Here is a 25,000-nt window from a genome sequence, read left to right on the forward strand (position 1 = left end):
TAGTATTTAGTATATTTATCTTTACAATAAGGACAGCATACTGGTAGTATTTAGTATATTTATCTTTACAATAAGGACAGCATACTGGTAGTATTTAGTATATTTATCTTTACAATAAGGACAGCATACTGGTAGTATTTAGTATATTTATCTTTACAATAAGGACAGTATACTGGTAGTATTTAGTATATTTATCTTTACAATAAGGACAGCATACTGGTAGTATTTAGTATATTTATCTTTACAATAAGGACAGCATACTGGTAGTATTTAGTATATTTATCTTTACAATAAGGACAGCATACTGGTAGTATTTAGTATATTTATCTTTACAATAAGGACAGTATACTGGTAGTATTTAGTATATTTATCTTTACAATAAGGACAGTATACTGGTAGTATTTAGTATATTTATCTTTACAATAAGGACAGCATACTGGTAGTATTTAGTATATTTATCTTTACAATAAGGACAGTATACTGGTAGTATTTAGTATATTTATCTTTACAATAAGGACAGTATACTGGTAGTATTTAGTATATTTATCTTTACAATAAGGACAGCATACTGGTAGTATTTAGTATATTTATCTTTACAATAAGGACAGTATACTGGTAGTATTTAGTATATTTATCTTTACAATAAGGACAGCATACTGGTAGTATTTAGTATATTTATCTTTACAATAAGGACAGTATACTGGTAGTATTTAGTATATTTATCTTTACAATAAGGACAGCATACTGGTAGTATTTAGTATATTTATCTTTACAATAAGGACAGCATACTGGTAGTATTTAGTATATTTATCTTTACAATAAGGACAGCATACTGGTAGTATTTAGTATATTTATCTTTACAATAAGGACAGTATACTGGTAGTATTTAGTATATTTATCTTTACAATAAGGACAGTATACTGGTAGTATTTAGTATATTTATCTTTACAATAAGGACAGTATACTGGTAGTATTTAGTATATTTATCTTTACAATAAGGACAGCATACTGGTAGTATTTAGTATATTTATCTTTACAATAAGGACAGCATACTGGTAGTATTTAGTATATTTATCTTTACAATAAGGACAGTATACTGGTAGTATTTAGTATATTTATCTTTACAATAAGGACAGTATACTGGTAGTATTTAGTATATTTATCTTTACAATAAGGACAGCATACTGGTAGTATTTAGTATATTTATCTTTACAATAAGGACAGTATACTGGTAGTATTTAGTATATTTATCTTTACAATAAGGACAGCATACTGGTAGTATTTAGTATATTTATCTTTACAATAAGGACAGTATACTGGTAGTATTTAGTATATTTATCTTTACAATAAGGACAGTATACTGGTAGTATTTAGTATATTTATCTTTACAATAAGGACAGCATACTGGTAGTATTTAGTATATTTATCTTTACAATAAGGACAGTATACTGGTAGTATTTAGTATATTTATCTTTACAATAAGGACAGTATACTGGTAGTATTTAGTATATTTATCTTTACAATAAGGACAGCATACTGGTAGTATTTAGTATATTTATCTTTACAATAAGGACAGCATACTGGGTAGGTTTACCTCTTCAGAACACAAATTATTCAAATTGCCCAATCTGAGAAGGTAAAAATCACTCTTTGCTTGCTTGAACAGTTTATTTAAATATTGACTCTTTGATGTCGTGATGAAGGCTTTGTTTGTACCCAGCTGTGTTTGAACTTTTGTTTCAGAAACATTTCTTTATATTCTGGCCACTTGGGGGCAGCACAACAACCCATAAACAACATTAACATCAATTCATAGAGTTGTTATGGCAGACATGATAGCGAACAGGTGCCTGTTTACAGGCACAGAGGAACATACGCTTCAGGTTTCTGGCCACCAAATGAATAAAAGTCCAATAATTCTGCTGATATTGCTGCAAAACAATGAGGTGAACGTCCCTCTGTGGAGCTGAGGGGAGCTGCAGAGTGGAGGAATAACTCACTGTGGGTTTAGAAATACATTTCATACACGTGTTGTCATTTGGCTTTAAAGATTGACATGTTCAGCAGAGATGGAAGGCTTTGGGCTGAGTGTCACTGAGACAACAGGGAAGTCCCAACATCTAACATGGCTTTGGTCTTCATATGGAATCCAATGACAATAACAGATGCATAGATTCACATTAAACAACACGAACAGAAGACCGGATTTGTAAAAACAAAAGTGCTAAAGTGAACCGCAATGTGCACGTGCAGAGTTCCCTCCGGTGGTGTAATCTCACTCACCATGTCTGCCAGTGCAATGTACAGGAACATTCCTCCCGCGATGGCAAAGATTGCATTGGGGGCAAAGTTGCTCCCGAGCAAGATGCCAAACACAAGACCGACGTAACAGGACATGGCCGACAGCAGGTTGAAGAAGATGGCCTGAGGGACGGTCATTCCAGCATTCAGCAGGATAACGAAGTCACCTGAAGACACAAGTTCAGCAGCCGGTCTGAGCATCGTTCCAAAGCAACGCGAGTCATTTCACTCACCTGGAACTAACATACAGATATTATTCATGGCAAAGCCCAGGTTAGAAAATAGTGGAAAGAGGCTGAACTGAAATATTCCGTTAACTTTGAGTTTAAGACTTTAAATCGCAACCCAAAGAAGAATCACGATGTTTGATCAGACTTACAACTAAAGAAACATGATGTTTGATCAGACTTACAACCAAAGAAACATGATGTTTGATCAGACTTACAACCAAAGAAACATGATGTTTCATCAGACTTACAACCAAAGAAACATGATGTTTGATCAGACTAACAACCAAAGAAACATGATGTTTGATCAGACTTACAACCAAAGAAACATGTTTGATCAGACGTACAACCAAAGAAGAATCATGATGTTTGATCAGACTAACAACCAAAGAAGAAACATGATGTTTGATCAGACTAACAACCAAAGAATCATGATGTTTGATCAGACTTACAACCAAAGAAGAATCATGATGTTTGATCAGACTAACAACCAAAGAAACATGATGTTTGATCAGACTTACAACCAAAGAAGAATCATGATGTTTGATCAGACTTACAACCAAAGAAGAATCATGATGTTTGATCAGACTAACAACCGAAGAAACATGATGTTTGATCAGACTAACAACCAAAGAATCATGATGTTTGATCAGACTTACAACCAAAGAAACATGATGTTTGATCAGACTTACAACCAAAGAAACATGATGTTTGATCAGACTTACAACCAAAGAAGAAACATGATGTTTGATCAGACTAACAACCAAAGAAACATGATGTTTGATCAGACTAATAACCAAAGAAACATGATGTTTGATCAGACTTACAACCAAAGAAACATGATGTTTGATCAGACTTACAACCAAAGAAACATGATGTTTGATCAGACTTACAACCAAAGAAGAAACATGATGTTTGATCAGACTAACAACCAAAGAAACATGATGTTTGATCAGACTTACAACCAAAGAAGAAACATGATGTTTGATCAGACTAACAACCAAAGAAACATGATGTTTGATCAGACTAATAACCAAAGAAACATGACGTTTGATCAGACTTACAACCAAAGAAACATGATGTTTGATCAGACTAACAACCAAAGAAACATGATGTTTGATCAGACTAACAACCAAAGAAACATGATGTTTGATCAGACTAACAACCAAAGAAACATGATGTTTGATCAGACTAACAACCAAAGAAACATGATGTTTGATCAGACTTACAACCAAAGAAACATGATGTTTGATCAGACTTACAACCAAAGAAGAATCATGATGTTTGATCAGACTTACAACCAAAGACACATGATGTTTGATCAGACTAACAACCAAAGAATCATGATGTTTGATCAGACTTACAACCAAAGAAACATGATGTTTGATCAGACTAACAACCAAAGAAACATGATGTTTGATCAGACTTACAACCAAAGAAACATGATGTTTGATCAGACTAACAACCAAAGAAACATGATGTTTGATCAGACTAACAACCAAAGAAGAAACATGATGTTTGATCAGACTAACAACCAAAGAAACATGATGTTTGATCAGACTTACAACCAAAGAAACATGATGTTTGATCAGACTTACAACCAAAGAAGAATCATGATGTTTGATCAGACTTACAACCAAAGAAGAATCATGATGTTTGATCAGACTAACAACCAAAGAAACATGATGTTTGATCAGACTAACAACCAAAGAAACATGATGTTTGATCAGACTTACAACCAAAGAAACATGATGTTTGATCAGACTAACAACCAAAGAAACATGATGTTTGATCAGACTAACAACCAAAGAAACATGATGTTTGATCAGACGTACAACCAAAGAAACATGATGTTTGATCAGACTAACAACCAAAGAAACATGATGTTTGATCAGACGTACAACCAAAGAAACATGATGTTTGATCAGACTTACAACCAAAGAAACATGATGTTTGATCAGACTAACAACCAAAGAAACATGATGTTTGATCAGACTAACAACCAAAGAAACATGATGTTTGATCAGACTTACAACCAAAGAAACATGATGTTTGATCAGACTAACAACCAAAGAAACATGATGTTTGATCAGACTAACAACCAAAGAAACATGATGTTTGATCAGACTTACAACCAAAGAAACATGATGTTTGATCAGACTAACAACCAAAGAAACATGATGTTTGATCAGACTTACAACCAAAGAATCATGACGTTTGATCAGACTTACAACCAAAGAAACATGATGTTTGATCAGACTAACAACCAAAGAAGAATCATGATGTTTGATCAGACTAACAACCAAAGAAACATGATGTTTGATCAGACTAACAACCAAAGAAACATGATGTTTGATCAGACTAACAACCAAAGAAACATGATGTTTGATCAGACTAACAACCAAAGAAACATGATGTTTGATCAGACTTACAACCAAAGAAACATGATGTTTGATCAGACTAACAACCAAAGAAACATGATGTTTGATCAGACTTACAACCAAAGAATCATGACGTTTGATCAGACTTACAACCAAAGAAACATGATGTTTGATCAGACTTACAACCAAAGAAACATGATGTTTGATCAGACTTACAAACAAAGAAACATGATGTTTGATCAGACTAACAACCAAAGAAACATGATGTTTGATCAGACTAACAACCAAAGAAACATGATGTTTGATCAGACTAACAACCAAAGAAACATGATGTTTGATCAGACTTACAACCAAAGAAGAATCATGATGATTGATCAGACTAACAACCAAAGAAACATGATGTTTGATCAGACTAACAACCAAAGAAACATGATGTTTGATCAGACTTACAACCAAAGAAACATGATGTTTGATCAGACTAACAACCAAAGAAACATGATGTTTGATCAGACTAACAACCAAAGAAACATGATGTTTGATCAGACTTACAACCAAAGAAACATGATGTTTGATCAGACTAACAACCAAAGAAACATGATGTTTGATCAGACTAACAACCAAAGAAACATGATGTTTGATCAGACTAACAACCAAAGAAACATGATGTTTGATCAGACTAACAACCAAAGAAACATGATGTTTGATCAGACTTACAACCAAAGAAACATGATGTTTGATCAGACTAACAACCAAAGAAACATGATGTTTGATCAGACTTACAACCAAAGAATCATGACGTTTGATCAGACTTACAACCAAAGAAACATGATGTTTGATCAGACTTACAACCAAAGAAACATGATGTTTGATCAGACTTACAACCAAAGAAACATGATGTTTGATCAGACTAACAACCAAAGAAACATGATGTTTGATCAGACTAACAACCAAAGAAACATGATGTTTGATCAGACTAACAACCAAAGAAACATGATGTTTGATCAGACTTACAACCAAAGAAGAATCATGATGATTGATCAGACTTACAACCAAAGAAACATGATGTTTGATCAGACTAACAACCAAAGAAACATGATGTTTGATCAGACTTACAACCAAAGAAGAAACATGATGTTTGATCAGACTAACAACCAAAGAAACATGATGTTTGATCAGACGTACAACCAAAGAAACATGATGTTTGATCAGACTTACAACCAAAGAAACATGATGTTTGATCAGACTAACAACCAAAGAAACATGATGTTTGATCAGACGTACAACCAAAGAAACATGATGTTTGATCAGACTTACAACCAAAGAAACATGATGTTTGATCAGACTAACAACCAAAGAAACATGATGTTTGATCAGACTTACAACCAAAGAAGAATCATGATGATTGATCAGACTTACAACCAAAGAAACATGATGTTTGATCAGACTAACAACCAAAGAAACATGATGTTTGATCAGACTAACAACCAAAGAAACATGATGTTTGATCAGACTAACAACCAAAGAAACATGATGTTTGATCAGACTTACAACCAAAGAAGAATCATGATGATTGATCAGACTTACAACCAAAGAAACATGATGTTTGATCAGACTAACAACCAAAGAAACATGATGTTTGATCAGACTAACAACCAAAGAAACATGATGTTTGATCAGACTGACAACCAAAGAAACATGATGTTTGATCAGACTTACAACCAAAGAAGAATCATGATGATTGATCAGACTTACAACCAAAGAAACATGATGTTTGATCAGACTAACAACCAAAGAAACATGATGTTTGATCAGACTAACAACCAAAGAAACATGATGTTTGATCAGACTTACAACCAAAGAAACATGTTTGATCAGACGTACAACCAAAGAAGAAACATGATGATTGATCAGACTAACAACCAAAGAAACATGATGTTTGATCAGACTAACAACCAAAGAAGAATCACGATGTTTGATCAGACTTACAACCAAAGAAGAAACATGTTTGATCAGACTTACAACCCAGACTTACAACCAAAGAAGAAACATGTTTGATCAGACTTACAACCAAAGAAGAAACATGATGTTTGATCAGACTTACAACCAAAGAAGAAACATGATGTTTGATCAGACTTACAACCAAAGAAGAAACATGATGTTTGATCAGACTTACAGACCTTTCTTATTCAGCTTTGGCACAGAAATGACTTTAGAGTTGAAATAAGCTCTAAATAGCAACAACACGCTTTGCATTTCTGCTCAATAATAGTTGGGAGTAAACCATAAAGAGTGTTCAAGACACATGAAACCGTAACGTTCCCAGTCTGTCGACTCTCTATTAACGCCTTCAATGAAGCAGAAAAAATGCCAAAAGTTCTAAATAAGTTGAAAGCATGTTGTTTCTCACGTTGTCTTTCAGTGAGCAGAGCAATAGAAACACAGTAAAGACAGAACAACCTGCTTTCACTCCCGTAAACCCAGTTCTCCTGTTTCACGCTGACCTGAATGTCTTTCAGGTTCATTCTGTTTTATTCCACTCTGCCTCACAGAACCACATGGTCTGTATCGGACGGTTCCAGCTCTTCATTGGAGCTGTGATGTTTAAACTGATGCCATTCAAATGTAGATATTATAGATGTTGAAACATGTCTGTACTGACTGATGTTCAGCTGGCCGAGCAGGCTGAGTCTCACTCACCCAGCTCGTGGGGGAACTCCTCACACACGATGGCGGTGGACGTGCTGAACCCCGTCAGGACCGACACAGTGAACGAGGCGCCGATGGCCAGACCGTCGATGAAGTTGTGCAGCGCGTCGCTCAGCGTGATCATCCACGCCACCGTCTTGATGCTGGAGACGTGTCGCCCACGCAGCCAGTGGCACATCACATCAGCCCCCTGGAGGAGGGAGGAGGGAGGAGGCAGGAGGCGGGTTAAAGGCACACGGAGGAGGCAGGAGGCGGGTTAAAGGCACACGGAGGAGGCAGGAGGCGGGTTAAAGGCACACGGAGGAGGCAGGAGGCGGGTTAAAGGCACACGACTACAGCTGCTGTGTGATTATTGCACCAACGCAGTGACGTGTAAACAAGGACTTCTGTGGATTCAGTGAGCCACGAAGAAAACTCATAATCATATCTTTACAACCCAAAGTTCAAATCAGACAGGAAATGTTGTTTTTGGCATCTGATCAATAACTTGTTCATGGGCACATGTCATTATTAAACGTAGTTTTCGTGCATATATTTCGGTATCTGGAGTGCCAGAATATATGAATATGAAATAAATACGATCCAGGGATTTATTTTTGCGCTGCCTAGATCAGAAAATATTTGATTCAACAAGCCGATCACATTGGGCTTCCCTTTCTATGCAACATGTATGTTTCTCTCCAGCCAATCAGAGCGGACAGAGCTCCTTCAGGGGGGCTCTTAAAGAGACAGGCGCTGAAACGGAGCGTTTCATTTCGAGGAGAATAAAGGTTTGTTCAGACAGACAGTATGAGGAAACATAAAGTGTTCCTTCAACATCAAAGCATGGAAACATGTTGTAGAAGAAACACAAAGTACAAGTATGAACCTGAAAAAGAGCATAACATGTCTCCTTTAAGGCATTCTGTCATTGACGGTCAACTGGAGTCTGAAGCTTTCATAGCCCAGATGTTTGATGTGGACGTCACTGCAGTGGTAAAAGCTTTCAACGAGACTCAGTCTGCAGCCGTACCAGCAGCTCTGAGGCTCAACTTGAGTAAATTGTGCTTTAAGCTCAATGCTAACAACAGGAAGCTAGCATGCTTGCAATGACAATGCTAAAAATGTTTAGCAGGTTTAATGTTTACCATGTTCACCATCTCATCTATCAACCAGAGACATTACAGTTCATCCTGAGAGGGACATGAATGTCTTTGGACTCAATGTATTTGCATCTATGGAATAGTAGTTGAGACATTTCACAGAAAACCTCTTGGTGGTGTTAGAGAAGCAGCAGGTCAGCGGGATTCATCCTCTGGAGACCACGAATGTACAAACGTTCACAGCAATCTGACCAATAGTTTCACCAAAGACGAGCCAGACTGAACAACCGCCGGCACCAAGACTAAGACTGAGGACACCTCAAAGGTAACAGACACTCACGAATCAAACGACAGGAACTATTCTACCGACATCAGTGTGCAGCATTCCTCAACTACAAATAGAATGGCACAAGTGTTTTTAATGGGAAACCGGAGAACAGGCGGACATTAAAGAGCCTCTGGGCTTCGGTTGAAGACAAAACGGCCCTTTTATTATCCACCACGGCCAACAAGGAGTCTTTGTGCTCAAGTCACACAATTCCAGCATTTAGCAGGAGAGGAAGGCTCCGAGGCCTTCGTCCCTCTGTGACTAACATGTCTGTTTGTTTAGTGTCTTCATCTTCTCCACATGACACAAGAGGTTTCACTGTCAAACATTAACAGCAGCGCTAATCGCCTGCTGTCACTGATAGCAGCTCAATACATTACTCTTCAGTAAAGACTGAGCCCAAGGACAAGGACATGTTCTGACACGTTGCCACAACTTCCATCTCTGCATGTAACTCGCACCATCACGACTGATGGTTTAATACCGTCGTGCGTTATAGTCCATGATGCAGTCAGTCGGGCGTTTCCGTGATATCACGCACACAATGACTGACGTTCACTCGCTGTTCCTATGAGCTTCTCTCACGGCTGCTCATAGAGAACAGATGACGTGCGGACGAGGGGATCGCTGTGTAGCTTCAGCTGACGCGTGTGCAGACAGTTGATCAATAGGCTGAAAATAAAAGAATCATTCCAACATCTGTGCTGTCAGTCAGCCAGGAGAGCGAGCGCCGGTACCTGAGAAGATGTCTCGTTGGGCTCTGGGTCCGGGCTGCTCTTGTCCGTGGCGATGGTGTTGATGGTGTTGATGGTGTTGATGGTGGTCAGAACGATGGAGTCCTTCTTCTCCACCACGTCTCCGTTCTGGAGGGAGTTTTCTTGAGGCCGCTCTGCAGGAGCGAAGTGGCTGTGGCCCTGCTGAGGACACCAGAGCAAAGCAGAGTCAGAGAAGCAGCAGAGTCCATGTCCAAGAAGATGGAGTCAGAGAGAAACGCCATGAAGGGTTCATGACCTGGTCGGCTGAGCGGTACATCAAAATGTTACGTCTGCAATACGTCAAACACATGTAGATCCAAAACTACTCCTACCACTTTAACAAGGGGTTGTTCAAAGCTAAGCTAACGACGTAGCTTCATATTTAACGTAGAGAATATTTCCCAAAATGCCAACCTGTCCTTGTGTCCAGCTTTATTCGAACGTTTCATTCTCACTGACTTCTTCACCAAAAGCGTTTCTGTTCCCTGATTAAAAGCTGCGTTGGTGTAAAGTTAACACAGAAGCTCTTAGATTGGTTGAAGGCCACAAGGTGTGATCCTTGTGTCCTTGACCCAGAAAGATGAACAGCAACAACAGGAGGATGTAGGTACACGACTCCCCTAAAGGCTCATCGCCCTCATTAGCAGCCACTTCGGCTGATAAACGGTTGATTCAGTGGCAATGAAAGAAAGGTGCTAGCATCTTAATAAACTCACTGAACTGTTGCCTTACCTCATCGTCTACCCGGAGAGACATCTTCAGGATCTTCTCCACGAAGAACAAGACATAAAACCCTCCGAATATTCCCACTGCATTCGCCACATAGTTATCAACTTTGGGATCAAAGCCCAGAGCCTGTGGAGTAAGAGGAGAACGTTAGCGGCATGTGAGCAAACAGAACCTCCCGTTATTCACACTCCAACATGAAGCCATGGCAGCCGCGCCGCCGGTTACAGACCTCGGGTATGAGCTGAAGCACAGCGTTGGAGAAGAGCGTCCCGATGGCCAGGCCGATGAAGTAGGTCAGCACTTTGGGGAAATAAGGCTTCTTGGTGAAGGGGATGAGGAAGAGACCGAGCAGGGACGCCAGGTTGATCACAGTGACGGCCAGGAACCCATAACCCCACACTGTCAGGGCACCGAGGAGGGTTAACAGGTGACATAGTGCTACTGCTGTGGAGATGGTGTGTGCTGTCAGCTTAACATGCATTACAACCGACTTACCAAACACGCAGCAAACTCAACAAAAGACACAGAACTGTGTATTTGCAGAGGAGAGATTCTGCTCACAAGGCCGGTGAAGAAACAGCGTGCAGGATGAACAACACACCGAACAACAGTCACAGTTGGCTGTAACTGTGTCAACAGCACCGAGGAGCGAGCTGAGAGGTCAGCGGCTCTGAGAGGTCAGCGGCTCTGTGAGGTCAGCGGCTCTGTGTGTCAATCAGGGACACCGTGAGACTGTGACGGTCCTCCTGTGCACCCGAAGCCAAGGTCCACATGACAGAGGAGGCTGTATGCTGTACAGATGGACTTGTGAGGGCTGTACCAATGCAACTGACTGGAATGTAATGTAATGAGCCAAGCAATGAAGAGAGATGAGCTGATACCAAAGGTCCAGATGCTAACACCAGGATCCAATCAGACGAGCCGACACGCCCAGTCGCTTGCATCTCATTTACTGAGAAACAAAGAGATTGACTGATGGTGAACAATAGAGCAGATGAACAGACTGATGGTGAACAATAGAGCAGATGAACAGTAATTAAACTGGTAGAAGTGTTCAGATTCAGATATTGTACTTTTTAAAGTATCTACTACACCATAAAAAATACTCTGTTCAAAGTAAAAGTCCTATTACAAAATCTAAATTCAGTAAAAGTACAAAAGTATTGGCATTAAATTATACCTAAAGTACCAAAGTGATGCAGAATGAATAATTTTGTAACAATAACTATGACATGACTGGATTATTATTATTGATGCTTTAATGTGTTTATTACTTTAATGTTTCAGCTGGTAAAGGTGCCATTGATAGAAGAAGAATAGTGTGTGGCTGTTTGTTGACTTGGCCTTTGATTCTGCTTGATAGGCTTCAGGACGTTGGTCTGTCAGAGTTCTGGCTGGTTGAACAGCTATTGTTCTGTTGGTCTGTCAGAGGTCTGGCTGGTTGAACAGCTATTGTTCTGTTGGTCTGTCAGAGTTCTGGCTGGTTGAACAGCTATTGTTCTGTTGGTCTGTCAGAGTTCTGGCTGGTTGAACAGCTATTGTTCTGTTGGTCTGTCAGAGGTCTGGCTGGTTGAACAGCTATTGTTCTGTTGGTCTGTCAGAGTTCTGGCTGGTTGAACAGCTATTGTTCTGTTGGTCTGTCAGAGGTCTGGCTGGTTGAACAGTTATTGTTCTGTTGGTCTGTCAGAGTTCTGGCTGGTTGAACAGTTATTGTTCTGTTGGTCTGTCAGAGTTCTGGCTGGTTGAACAGTTATTGTTCTGTTGGTTTGTCAGAGTTCTGGCTGGTTGAACAGTTATTGTTCTGTTGGTCTGTCAGAGTTCTGGCTGGTTGAACAGTTATTGTTCTATTGGTCTGTCAGAGTTCTGGCTGGTTGAACAGTTATTGTTCTGTTGGTCTGTCAGAGTTCTGGCTGGTTGAACAGTTATTGTTCTGTTGGTCTGTCAGAGTTCTGGCTGGTTGAACAGTTATTGTTCTATTGGTCTGTCAGAGTTCTGGCTGGTTGAACAGTTATTGTTCTATTGGTCTGTCAGAGTTCTGGCTGGTTGAACAGTTATTGTTCTGTTGGTCTGTCAGAGTTCTGGCTGGTTGAACAGTTATTGTTCTGTTGGTCTGTCAGAGTTCTGGCTGGTTGAACAGTTATTGTTCTATTGGTCTGTCAGAGTTCTGGCTGGTTGAACAGCTATTGTTCTGTTGGTCTGTCAGAGTTCTGGCTGGTTGAACAGCTATTGTTCTGTTGGTCTGTCAGAGTTCTGGCTGGTTGAACAGCTATTGTTCTGTTGGTCTGTCAGAGGTCTGGCTGGTTGAACAGCTATTGTTCTATTGGTCTGTCAGAGTTCTGGCTGGTTGAACAGCTATTGTTCTATTGGTCTGTCAGAGTTCTGGCTGGTTGAACAGCTATTGTTCTGTTGGTCTGTCAGAGTTCTGGCTGGTTGAACAGCTATTGTTCTGTTGGTCTGTCAGAGTTCTGGCTGGTTGAACAGCTATTGTTCTGTTGGTCTGTCAGAGTTCTGGCTGGTTGAACAGCTATTGTTCTGTTGGTCTGTCAGAGTTCTGGCTGGTTGAACAGCTATTGTTCTGTTGGTCTGTCAGAGGTCTGGCTGGTTGAACAGCTATTGTTCTGTTGGTCTGTCAGAGGTCTGGCTGGTTGAACAGCTATTGTTCTGTTGGTCTGTCAGAGTTCTGGCTGGTTGAACAGCTATTGTTCTGTTGGTCTGTCAGAGTTCTGGCTGGTTGAACAGCTATTGTTCTGTTGGTCTGTCAGAGGTCTGGCTGGTTGAACAGCTATTGTTCTGTTGGTCTGTCAGAGTTCTTGTCAGGATCCAGGATTCCCCTGTCTGTTGTGGTGTGCCATGTGCTCTGTTTGTCCTCTGCCTTCAGACACCTCCCAGGGCCGCACCCTTAATCGTGCACGGCTGAGGACACTCAAGCTGATCACCTCCTGCAGCCTGACACACCAGACTCAGGGCCCCTTAATGAGTAGCCTGCCACTATATAAACTCTGGTCCTGCAGTCTGGGAGTGTCAGGTCGTACCGTCTTCAACCCGCTGAAACCCTGTGGATTACACTCCACGGCTCTGCCCTCCTTGTGTTTGTGGATGCACTCCGCCGCTCTGCTCTCGTTGTGGTCTACGGATTACACTCTGTCGACTCCAGTATCGAGCCACGGGACTTCACGCCGTCAACTCACCAGCCCTCCAGTGTCGAGCCACGGGACTCACACCATCGATCTGTCAACTCTCCAGTGTCGAGCCACGGGACATCACACTGTCGATCTGCCACTCGGGTGTCGGACCACGGGCTCCACACCTGCACCCACCTGTCTATAAATAAAACCTGTTTAACATTCACTTCTGTCTCCTGTGGTCTTGCGTTTGGGTCCTATCTGTGAACTCCCGTGACAGAACGACCTGACCATAATGGACCCAGCAACCACAGGAGCAGCTACGCTGGCCGGATATAGCACGCAGCTGGAGGCACACCAGCAGAGGCTCATGGAGATGCGTCAAGCCCTGCAATCCATGGAAGCTGAGGTCTCTGAGGGGGACCCAGCAACCACAGGAGCAGCTGCGCTGTACAGCACTACCAGGCTGCTGGAGGAGACGAGACGTTCCCTGGCGAAGATGAGACGTTTCGCTGCTGAGGTTTCTCGGGTTGGCTGGTGCGGGCAGGAACTAGCCCGGACAGTCAAGTCTCCACCAGTTCCAGCACCCGCACTATTCCCGCCTGTCCTCGCTCCGCCGGTCTGGGAATCCCCCGTGCCGGCTCCGAGTCCCTATGATGGAACACTGGGGAAGTGTCAAGGCTTCCTGGTGCTATGCCAACGGGTGTTTGACCGACAGCCCCTGACTTTCGCCTCAGACAGGTCCAAGGTGTCTTACGTGGTCTGCTTACTGCGGGGAAGGGCTTTGGACTGGGCCATGTACACAGTGAGCAGCGACCAGCCTAATACTGTGGGGTATGTGGACTTTGTGACTGCTCTGATGAGAGTTTTTGACCCTCTGGGGAACTCTGAGTATAGGGTCAAGCACCTTCTCAGCCGGAGACGGAGCCATGCAAGGGTAGCGGAACACTCGGTGGCCCGGTCGACTCCGGCTCCCCGTAGTCAGACTGCATTGCAGCCAGCTCCTGTTCCTGTCACCTCTTCACCACAGCCAGCTCCGGTTCCTACCGCCTCTGCGGCACAGCTTGCGCCAGTCCCGGCCGCCGCCGTCTCCGTACCGCAGCGACCTCCAGTCCCGGCCGCCGCCGTCGCAGTGCAGCAGCGACCCCCAGTTCCCGCCGCTGCCGTCCCGGAGCAGCAGCAACCTCCAGGTCCCGCCGCTGCCGTCTTGGAGCAGCAGCGACCTCCAGTCCCGGCCGCCGCCGTCGCAGTGCAGCAGCGACCTCCAGTCCCGGCCGCCGCCGTCGCAGTGCAGCAGCGACCTCCAGTTCCCGCCGCTGTCATCCCGGAGCAGCAGCAACCTCCAGTTCCCGCCGCTGTCATCCCAGAGCAGCAGCGACCTCCAGTCCCGGCCGTCGCAGTCGCAGTGCAGCAGCGACCTCCAGTTCCCGCCGCCACCGTCCCGGAGCAGCAGCAACCGCCAGGTCCCGCCGCTGCCGTCCCGGAGCAGCAGCGACCTCCAGTTTCCGCCGCTGCCGTCCCGGAGCAGCAGCAACCTCCCGGTCCCGCCGCTGCCGTCGCAGTGCAGCAGCGACCTCCAGCTCCCGCCGCTGCCGTCCCAGATCAGCAGCGACCTCCAGTTCCCGCCGCTGTCATCCCGGAGCAGCAGCGACCTCCAGTTCCCGCCGCTGTCATCCCGGAGCAGCAGCGACCTCCAGGTCCTGCCGCTGCCGTCCCGGAGCAGCAGCGACCTCCAGTCCCAGCTGTGGTCTCGGAGCCGCAGCTATCCCCGGACCTCGCGGCCGCGGAGCCAGAGCCGCTCGCTGGTCCTGCCACCGCAGCTCCAGTTCCTGCCGCCGCAGCTCCAGTTCCTGCCGCCGCAGCTCCAGTTCCTGCCGCCGCAGCTCCAGTTCCTGCCGCCGCAGTCCCAGTTCCCGCCGCAGCGCCAGCTCCAGTTCCTGCCGCGGCCGCCTCTACGCCAGTTCCTGCCGCCGCAGCGCCAGCTCCAGTTGCTGCCGCCTCTACGCCGCAGCCCGCTCCAGTTCCTGCCGCCGCAGCGCCAGCTCTAGTTCCTGCCGCTGCCACCTCTACGCCGCAGCCCGCTTCAGTTCCTGCCGCCTCAGCGCCGCAGCCCGCTCCAGTTCCTGCCGCCTCAGCGCCGCAGTCCGCTCCAGTTCCTGTCGCCGCCTCCGTGCCGCAGCCTCTCCCACACCCGGCCGCCGTCCCAGAGGCGCAACGACCTCCAGTTGCCGTCTCTGAGCGGCAGCGACCTCCAGTGCCCGCTGCCGTCTCTGAGCAGCAGCGACCTCCAGTGCCCGCTGCCGTCTCTGAGCAGCAGCGGCCTCCAGTGCCCGCTGCCGTCGCGGAGCAGCAGAGACCTCCAGTACCTGCCACTGCGGCACCAGCATCCTATTCTCCAGAGCCCTTCCGCCCGCCCGGCCGCCCGCCGGAGCACCCGGGGCCGGAGCCCTTCCGCCCGCCCGGCCGTCCGCCGGAGCACCCGTGGCCGGAGCCCTTCTGCCCTCCCGGCCGTCCGCCGGAGCACCCGTGTCCGGAGCCCTTCTGCCCTCCCGGCCGGCCACCGGAGCACCGGGGGCCGACGCTCTTCGGCGGCCCCGTGGCGGGTCAGATCCTGTCACCCCTCCTCCGGACCCCCGCCGCCCACCCTAGTCGGCCTTATAGCTGTGGGGACATCCCTCCTCCGGACCCCCTCCACACGCCCTGTGTTGGGTCTTGTGTTACGTCTGGAATCCGTGCCTTAAGGGGGGGGTACTGTCAGGATCCAGGATTCCCCTGTCTGTTGTGGTGTGCCATGTGCTCTGTTTGTCCTCTGCCTTCAGACACCTCCCAGGGCCGCACCCTTAATCGTGCACGGCTGAGGACACTCAAGCTGATCACCTCCTGCAGCCTGACACACCAGACTCAGGGCCCCTTAATGAGTAGCCTGCCACTATATAAACTCTGGTCCTGCAGTCTGGGAGTGTCAGGTCGTACCGTCTTCAACCCGCTGAAACCCTGTGGATTACACTCCACGGCTCTGCCCTCCTTGTGTTTGTGGATGCGCTCCGCCGCTCTGCTCTCGTTGTGGTCTACGGATTACACTCTGTCGACTCCAGTATCGAGCCACGGGACTTCACGCCGTCAACTCACCAGCCCTCCAGTGTCGAGCCACGGGACTCACACCATCGATCTGTCAACTCTCCAGTGTCGAGCCACGGGACATCACACTGTCGATCTGCCACTCGGGTGTCGGACCACGGGCTCCACACCTGCACCCACCTGTCTATAAATAAAACCTGTTTAACATTCACTTCTGTCTCCTGTGGTCTTGCGTTTGGGTCCTATCTGTGAACTCCCGTGACAGTTCTGGCTGGTTGAACAGCTATTGTTCTGTTGGTCTGTCAGAGGTCTGGCTGGTTGAACAGCTATTGTTCTATTGGTCTGTCAGAGTTCTGGCTGGTTGAACAGCTATTGTTCTATTGGTCTGTCAGAGGTCTGGCTGGTGTGACAGCTATTGTTCTGTTGGTCTGTCAGAAGTCTGGCTGGTTGAACAGCTATTGTTCTGTTGGTCTGTCAGAGTTTATCTGTGAGAGCTGAGGGTCTATCTGACCCTCTGTCTCTGTCCAAGCGTTCCTCAGAGGTCCAATCAGGTCCAACCTTATTCAAAATCTACATAAACAACGTTGCTCACGCTGAGGGTGGCTCTCACACCCATTTATATGCCGACGACACCATCTTGTACACATGTAGCTCCTCCCTGAATATCGCCCTGACTTTCATCCTTCACCTTCTCTTAAACACAAACGAAACCAAACGTCTGGTTTTCAACAGACACTTACCACTTGATCCGTAACAAAGCCTCCTCTACCCACACTACAAAGCACAGCCTGGTCCTCCCGTCTCAGTCTGTGGTGACGTAATCTACAAGTGCTTCTCAGTAAACTCGATGTCATCGACCACACAGCCGTCCTCTTCGTCAGCGGTGCTCCTTTCAGCCTTACTGTACATCTCATGATGCTGTAACCTTTGCCTGAGATTGTTGGAGATGTTGTATTTGTTTGTAAGGACTCGCCTCCTTTTGCTGCCTCTTTGGCAGGTCGTCCTTGTAAATGACTTATCTGGTTAAATACAGGTCAAAATAAAAGAATAGAAAGTAAGGGGACGAGGTTTGTGTCCATATGTGCTTTAAATGTCTTTATATCTCCACAAACATCCATTACACCTCCATGTCTAAGTGTTTCCAGTGGTTCTTACTGGTGCTGGAGACAGAGGCTGAAGTTGAGTCAGACTCAAAGTTCATTTCTGGAAACAGTGAAGTGATCTAAAGAGCAGGTCCGCTCAGTAACGGCTCTGGAGCTTTAGATCGTATGCTCTTCATCAGCTGGAGTCTTAGATGTTCAAATCTCCATTTTTCTGAGCAGGACTTTTTGTCCATGTTGACGAGATTGAAAGTTCATGCTTTCATTTGAAGACAGCAGTTAGATCATTCTACTCTTTAGGGTTCACGGCGTCCTCCGTCCACAGTGACGGAGTAATCATCTCTGGCAGATGAAATGCAGTGAACTGTGAGTTATCGGAGTAGCGGGGGTTTCAACAAATAAGCCTGCGCGTGATGAAGCAACTCACCCGAGTAGTCGAGGGGCTGAGTAGCTTTGTGGTCGGTGTAGGGGCAGGAGGGCAGCAGCACCTGGGTCAACACAGCGGGGCAGATTCTCCCCAGATGTCCCACAGTCAGCTGGCTGACATTACTCAACCCGAAGTGGGACAAGATCTGCTCAGCTGAGGGACACTGAGGGGCACAAAGACCACATGAGATATCCTTTCAATTGTTCCTAAATCTATATTTTGTCTCTAACATACTTCCTGTTTTGATTGTAATGCTCATCCGTCTTCTTCTTGATGTGTTTCATCTTCGTGTGTGAAATGTGGGATGTAAGTTATGTTTCTAATGTTCATTAATGACATTATGAAGTTATCCTCAACATTCAGAGAGTGAAGGTACAACAGCACTAAGACTTATACACAGTTACATAAGTTTAATGTTATTATAGATCACAAGTCAATGTTTATTTAGTACCGCTAATAGAACATGATTCCCAAAGTGCTTTATAATAATATAATAAAAGAAAAGTGAAGATTTAAAAGCATAAAAGTGTAAAATAATCAATACAATAAAAGAATAACAGGAGAAATGACCATGTTCAGCCCCGTCATGTGTCAGATGTTACACAGAATGTCTCAGGCATTTGTTATTAACGTGTTAAGTACTATACAAAGAAAAGTAATTGTAGATAATAATGTGATACGTCCTGAGTCTGTTTCACGCAGTAAGACATCAATAGTAAGCTCATGTAGAGTCCATCATATGTGTGATAGATGAATATGAACGCGCTCACCTCCTGGTCCGCCAGCGGGTTCCCCTCACTTACTGCCGGAGGTCTTCTGTCGGAGACCACCAGCAGCAGATCAAACAGGTTCTCCATCGAGATGGAACTATTTTGGCCATAATATCGTAAGATGTTCTCTAGAAACACGCGTCCGTCCACAGCCACGTGCATACTCACAGACTCTGGAGTGCACACCAACACGCACGAAACTAAAGATATGAATCTAAACATATCTGTTGGTTTTTGTGCTGTTTCCTTCAGTTAATATTCAGCTACTTCTGCTGCTCTGTCAAAATTAAATAAATCAATAAATCCGTGGAGTTTGTTCTCGGTCCGGAATCAGATCCATGTTCCAGTGAGCGGACTGTGTGAAGGCAGCGGCGGCGTGTTGTGATGAGGTCTGAGGATCAAAGGACTATCAGAGCACTATCAGAGCACTATCAGAGCACTATCAGAGCACCATCACAGCACCATCACAGCACCATCACAGCACCATCACAGGATCAGGTCAAAGATCGGTCTGCAGCGCCGCGGAGGGAAAACATGGAGCTGACCGAGCGACCGCGTGCACTCAGTGTGTCAATGCTTTCTTTTGTGACCGACTTTCTCACTCGGTATGCAATGTGCTCTCACTCTCACTCACACACACACACACACACACACACACACACACACACACACACACACACACACACACACACACACACACACACACACACACACACACACACACACACACACACACACACGCACACACACACACATTTACTTAAAGTGTGTGTGCACGTGTGTGTGTAAAGGCTAACAGTGGGAACAAAGTCACGATAGCCTTTAACTCAGTGCGACTCAGTCTACAGCTGTGACTCAATTATGAAACATCTGGATGGGAGATGAAAAAAAGAAATCATAAACATGAAACATGAGCGTCTGAAGCTCCGTGTCGCCCCCTGGTGGCAGCTGGTGGTCACCGCGTGTATGCATCAAGATGTCCCTTATGATCTGCAAGTTGTTTTTGTTGCTGTTTACGTTCCTTGTGATGCAGATGTAATAACTGCACCACAGGAATGCACGAGTGGTTTTATTACGTGTTGTGTGTCCCTGCGCTGCATAACGACAATAAATGACAGTTTTTATGCCTTAGATCAGCGGTTCCCAAACTTTTTAGGCCGCGCACCCCCTTCTACATCCCGACCGGGTTCGCGCACCCCCCCCCCCGCCCCCATTAATAAAAAAAAAAAAAAAAAGACGCAACAGAGCCTTTTAAGCCTTCATAGCCGCATAAGAATCAGACCAATGAGAGAACAGTTTGCTCGCGCGTGGCATTTGTTTACAAGATTTAGTCCGCTGTTAAATGTTGCAGTGTGAACACAAACCGAACAAAGGAGCAACTGCAACATTGTATCATATTAATCCCTGAATCAGAACAAAGCAAACGAACTGAAGGTGTGAAAACACCCTGAAACACTGCAACAAAGTTTCAATAACTTTCAGTGACACAAGGCGTCACTTTTAAAGAGCAATAAGGATGGCGAGCACACACGCACAGGCTCAGAGGCAGATTATCACATTTAATTTACAATTAATGAGCGACTAATGTAGCCAGGATGTCTTCGGACAAAGCATCGATGCGGCGCGACACAGTGTTGTTGGACACCGGGATCATGCACAACTTTTTTGCATCTTTCTCCCCAATCATACATTCCATCATCTCTCTGGCAGCTGGCGAGCACACGTCTTCGGCGATTGTGTGCGGTAGCCCCTTTCTCGCTATTCTGTAACCAGATATGAAGCCCGTAGTGCGTCATTTATAGACCCAACACATGAATGAGACTGCAGTTGTTTTGGCTGTTTCGTAACTCCTCCAATTTGGATATAAACGATGTAAGGGGCTTTTGACTTGCACTGGCATGCTTGGTGTTCAGGTGGCGACGTAAATAAGAGCTTCAGACTGTTGGCCAGAACCTCACTGCACACCACGCACTGTGGCTTTGGGGAATCTGCGTTGCCAATACAAGTGAAGCCCAGACACACATACTTTTCATCATATTTCCTCTTTTTTTCCCAGTCTGATGCTCACTCTCGTTTCCTCTTTTTCACCTTGACTCCGCGATGGGCCGATGTGCTCCCGATTTGTCTGTGCAATCCCTTCCTCCTTCCTCCGTCTCATCTTCCTCTGGCTCGATTTCTTCTCCCGGTCTCTCCCCACGCACCTCTCCGTTCCCCTCGCCTCCGATTCCTCTCTCTCTCTCTGTCCCTCTCCTCTTTTACGACTGATAGCTTCAGATGTCCCACCTGACAGTTTTTAAATTAAAATTACATTTTTTTTTTATATTTAATATTATTACACCATCAGACCGCCATTACACTTTTCCTCTCGCGCACCCCCTAGAGGCAGCTCGCGCACCCCCAGGGGTGCGCGCACCCCACTTTGGGAATCCCTGCCTTAGATGACTTTATGTTTTTAAACTGAAGCTGTTCATTTGATGCAACAATACATTTGGTACATAAAGTAATCTACTTTAGGCTACCGTTCCAATATTAATTCCTTGATTTTATTTTGTCTCTATTTAGTTGTTTAGTCGACTAATCGCTCGGAAAAAAAGAAAAATGTTTTTTTAGACGATTAGTCATATTTTATGTTTCTTTCATGCTGAATGTCTTATTATTGAACTTATTTAACTGATGAGCACATCTCAGGTCCACGAGTCTTACCGTGGTACCTGCACCATGTGCCCCTCTTATGAACGTCCGTTCTTCGTCTGTCGGTGCATTTAAACGTATGTATAGAACTTCACATCAACAGTTAGTTTGTATCTTGTCGTTGTTTAGAGTCAGTGGGTGGTTTCTGATTCAGATTTTTATAGTTTTTCATTTATAAACACTGAGTTGCTGTTGATGCAATTAGTTTAAAAAAACATTGATCAGCAGAATGAAATTCTTTGATGTCCAAGAACAAAGCTGCACAAATGTATCTACATTCAGACAGTAATGCAAATACTAATACATCATCAATGAGGTGAAGTATTAACAGTCTTCACTCTCAGGTATTAACAGTCTTCACTCTCAGGTAATAACAGTCTTCACTCTCAGGTAATAACAGTCTTCACTCTCAGGTATGAACAGTCTTCACTCTCAGGTAATACCAGTCTTCACTCTCAGGTAATACCAGTCTTCACTCTCAGGTAATAACAGTCTTCACTCTCAGGTAATAACAGTCTTCACTCTCAGGTATTAACAGTCTTCACTCTCAGGTAATAACAGTCTTCACTCTCAGGTAATAACAGTCTTCACTCTCAGGTATTAACAGTCTTCACTCTCAGGTAATAACAGTCTTCACTCTCAGGTAATAACAGTCTTCACTCTCAGGTATTAACAGTCTTCACTCTCAGGTAATAACAGTCTTCACTCTCAGGTAATAACAGTCTTCACTCTCAGGTATTAACAGTCTTCACTCTCAGGTATTAACAGTCTTCACTCTCAGGTAATAACAGTCTTCACTCTCAGGTAATAACAGTCTTCTCTCTCAGGTATTAACAGTCTTCACTCTCAGGTAATAACAGTCTTCACTCTCAGGTAATAACAGTCTTCTCTCTCAGGTATTAACAGTCTTCACTCTCAGGTAATAACAGTCTTCACTCTCAGGTAATAACAGTCTTCACTCTCAGGTATGAACAGTCTTCACTCTCAGGTAATAACAGTCTTCACTCTCAGGTAATAACAGTCTTCTCTCTCAGGTAATAACAGTCTTCACTCTCAGGTATTAACAGTCTTCACTCTCAGGTAATAACAGTCTTCACTCTCAGGTATTAACAGTTCACTCTCAGGTAATAACAGTCTTCACTCTCAGGTAATAACAGTCTTCACTCTCAGGTATTAACAGTCTTCACTCTCAGGTAATAACAGTCTTCACTCTCAGGTAATAACAGTCTTCACTCTCAGGTAATAACAGTCTTCACTCTCAGGTAATAACAGTCTTCACTCTCAGGTATTAACAGTCTTCACTCTCAGGTAATAACAGTCTTCACTCTCAGGTAATAACAGTCTTCACTCTCAGGTAATAACAGTCTTCACTCTCAGGTAATAACAGTCTTCACTCTCAGGTAATAACAGTCTTCTCTCTCAGGTAATAACAGTCTTCACTCTCAGGTATTAACAGTCTTCACTCTCAGGTAATAACAGTCTTCACTCTCAGGTAATAACAGTCTTCACTCTCAGGTAATAACAGTCTTCACTCTCAGGTAATAACAGTCTTCACTCTCAGGTAATAACAGTCTTCTCTCTCAGGTAATAACAGTCTTCACTCTCAGGTATTAACAGTCTTCACTCTCAGGTAATAACAGTCTTCACTCTCAGGTATTAACAGTTCACTCTCAGGTAATAACAGTCTTCACTCTCAGGTAATAACAGTCTTCACTCTCAGGTATTAACAGTCTTCACTCTCAGGTAATAACAGTCTTCACTCTCAGGTAATAACAGTCTTCACTCTCAGGTAATAACAGTCTTCACTCTCAGGTAATAACAGTCTTCACTCTCAGGTATTAACAGTCTTCACTCTCAGGTAATACCAGTCTTCACTCTCAGGTAATAACAGTCTTCACTCTCAGGTAATAACAGTCTTCACTCTCAGGTAATAACAGTCTTCACTCTCAGGTAATAACAGTCTTCACTCTCAGGTATTAACAGTCTTCACTCTCAGGTAATAACAGTCTTCACTCTCAGGTATTAACAGTCTTCACTCTCAGGTAATAACAGTCTTCTCTCTCAGGTAATAACAGTCTTCACTCTCAGGTAATAACAGTCTTCACTCTCAGGTATTAACAGTCTTCACTCTCAGGTAATAACAGTCTTCACTCTCAGGTAATAACAGTCTTCACTCTCAGGTAATAACAGTCTTCTCTCTCAGGTAATAACAGTCTTCACTCTCAGGTAATAACAGTCTTCACTCTCAGGTATTAACAGTCTTCACTCTCAGGTAATAACAGTCTTCACTCTCAGGTAATAACAGTCTTCACTCTCAGGTATTAACAGTCTTCACTCTCAGGTATTAACAGTCTTCACTCTCAGGTAATAACAGTCTTCACTCTCAGGTAATAACAGTCTTCACTCTCAGGTAATAACAGTCTTCACTCTCAGGTAATAACAGTCTTCACTCTCAGGTAATAACAGTCTTCACTCTCAGGTAATAACAGTCTTCACTCTCAGGTATTAACAGTCTTCACTCTCAGGTAATAACAGTCTTCACTCTCAGGTAATAACAGTCTTCACTCTCAGGTAATAACAGTCTTCACTCTCAGGTAATAACAGTCTTCACTCTGTTCATCATCTGAGAAATGTGCAGGAAGGAAAAAACTCAGAAAAGAAAAGTGTTTTCTGTGAACAGAACAAACGATCCGTGAGATCAGAGCGGTTCAGACGACGTGTCGTCTCTTTGGAGGAGGAAACTTCATTTAACTTCATGAATAAATGATTCATCTGTTTCAGCAGCTGAATCATCGAAGACTGAGATGTGTGCTGGCTTGTTCACCTTCCTCCTCTGTGCGCTGCATGCTGTCTGCTCCTGGTCAACACAGGGGGTCAGCCTGTTGCCTCCAGCTGATGAAAACACCTTCAATAGTTTCCTTTGTTTGGATATTTTCAGGCTTTTCTGCTCCGATGAGGACAAATAAATCTTTGGTTCAGCAATAAAACAAGTTTAAACATTTAGAAAATTGGCATCGGTAAAAATAAATGATCTTTCCGACACTCGGAAACCCACAAAGATGAAATCTCAGTGGCAGCATCTCCTTTAGAAGGACAGACAATCGACGGCCTCTGCACTGTGGTTCACCTCCACGTGGAGGCCGGCTGGTCTCAGGTCAGTATACGTCCCTTAAAGACGTGACGCTGAGCCATCGGGAGAGCTCTTCCACGCTGGTTTTACGCCAAGCGTCAAAGCTGACCGTCCTGTTCCTAGAAAGCATCAGGAAGCCGTTGGAGCTGAAGCGTCCGGGGACGTTTCCCACA

At 44.3% G+C, this 25,000-nt stretch overlaps 2 protein-coding genes across 3 annotated transcripts in view; both read right to left on the reverse strand.

Moving 5' to 3' along the window:
• slc39a8 (solute carrier family 39 member 8) overlaps positions 1 to 19,215 on the reverse strand; it is a 19,898-nt gene extending 683 nt beyond the window's left edge. Inside the window, exons 1-7 of one of the 2 annotated variants that reach the window (XM_079287386.1) lie at positions 19,007 to 19,215; positions 18,237 to 18,399; positions 10,739 to 10,908; positions 10,513 to 10,635; positions 9,763 to 9,939; positions 7,607 to 7,805; positions 2,284 to 2,468 (exon numbers count right to left, since the gene is read on the reverse strand). In XM_079287386.1, the coding sequence (XP_079143512.1) occupies positions 2,284 to 2,468; positions 7,607 to 7,805; positions 9,763 to 9,939; positions 10,513 to 10,635; positions 10,739 to 10,908; positions 18,237 to 18,399; positions 19,007 to 19,168 (1,179 nt within the window). In that variant the 5' untranslated portion in view covers positions 19,169 to 19,215. Of the gene's footprint in view, positions 1 to 2,283; positions 2,469 to 7,606; positions 7,806 to 9,762; positions 9,943 to 10,512; positions 10,636 to 10,738; positions 10,909 to 18,236; positions 18,400 to 19,006 lie in introns of both variants that reach the window. The other variant, XM_079287385.1, reaches the window with a different exon arrangement.
• Positions 19,216 to 24,852: 5,637 nt separating this feature from the next.
• The window catches only part of manba (mannosidase, beta A, lysosomal), a gene marked incomplete at both ends in the record, with an annotated part of 22,575 nt that continues 22,427 nt past the window's right edge, over positions 24,853 to 25,000 (reverse strand). Inside the window, one exon of the mRNA XM_079286838.1 lies at positions 24,853 to 25,000. This exon is cut by the window's right edge and continues 77 nt beyond it. Within this exon, the coding sequence (XP_079142964.1) occupies positions 24,853 to 25,000 (148 nt within the window).

This window comes from Melanostigma gelatinosum (genome assembly GCF_949748355.1).
Source record: "Melanostigma gelatinosum genome assembly, chromosome: 16".
Taxonomy (NCBI): Eukaryota; Metazoa; Chordata; class Actinopteri; order Perciformes; family Zoarcidae; genus Melanostigma; species Melanostigma gelatinosum.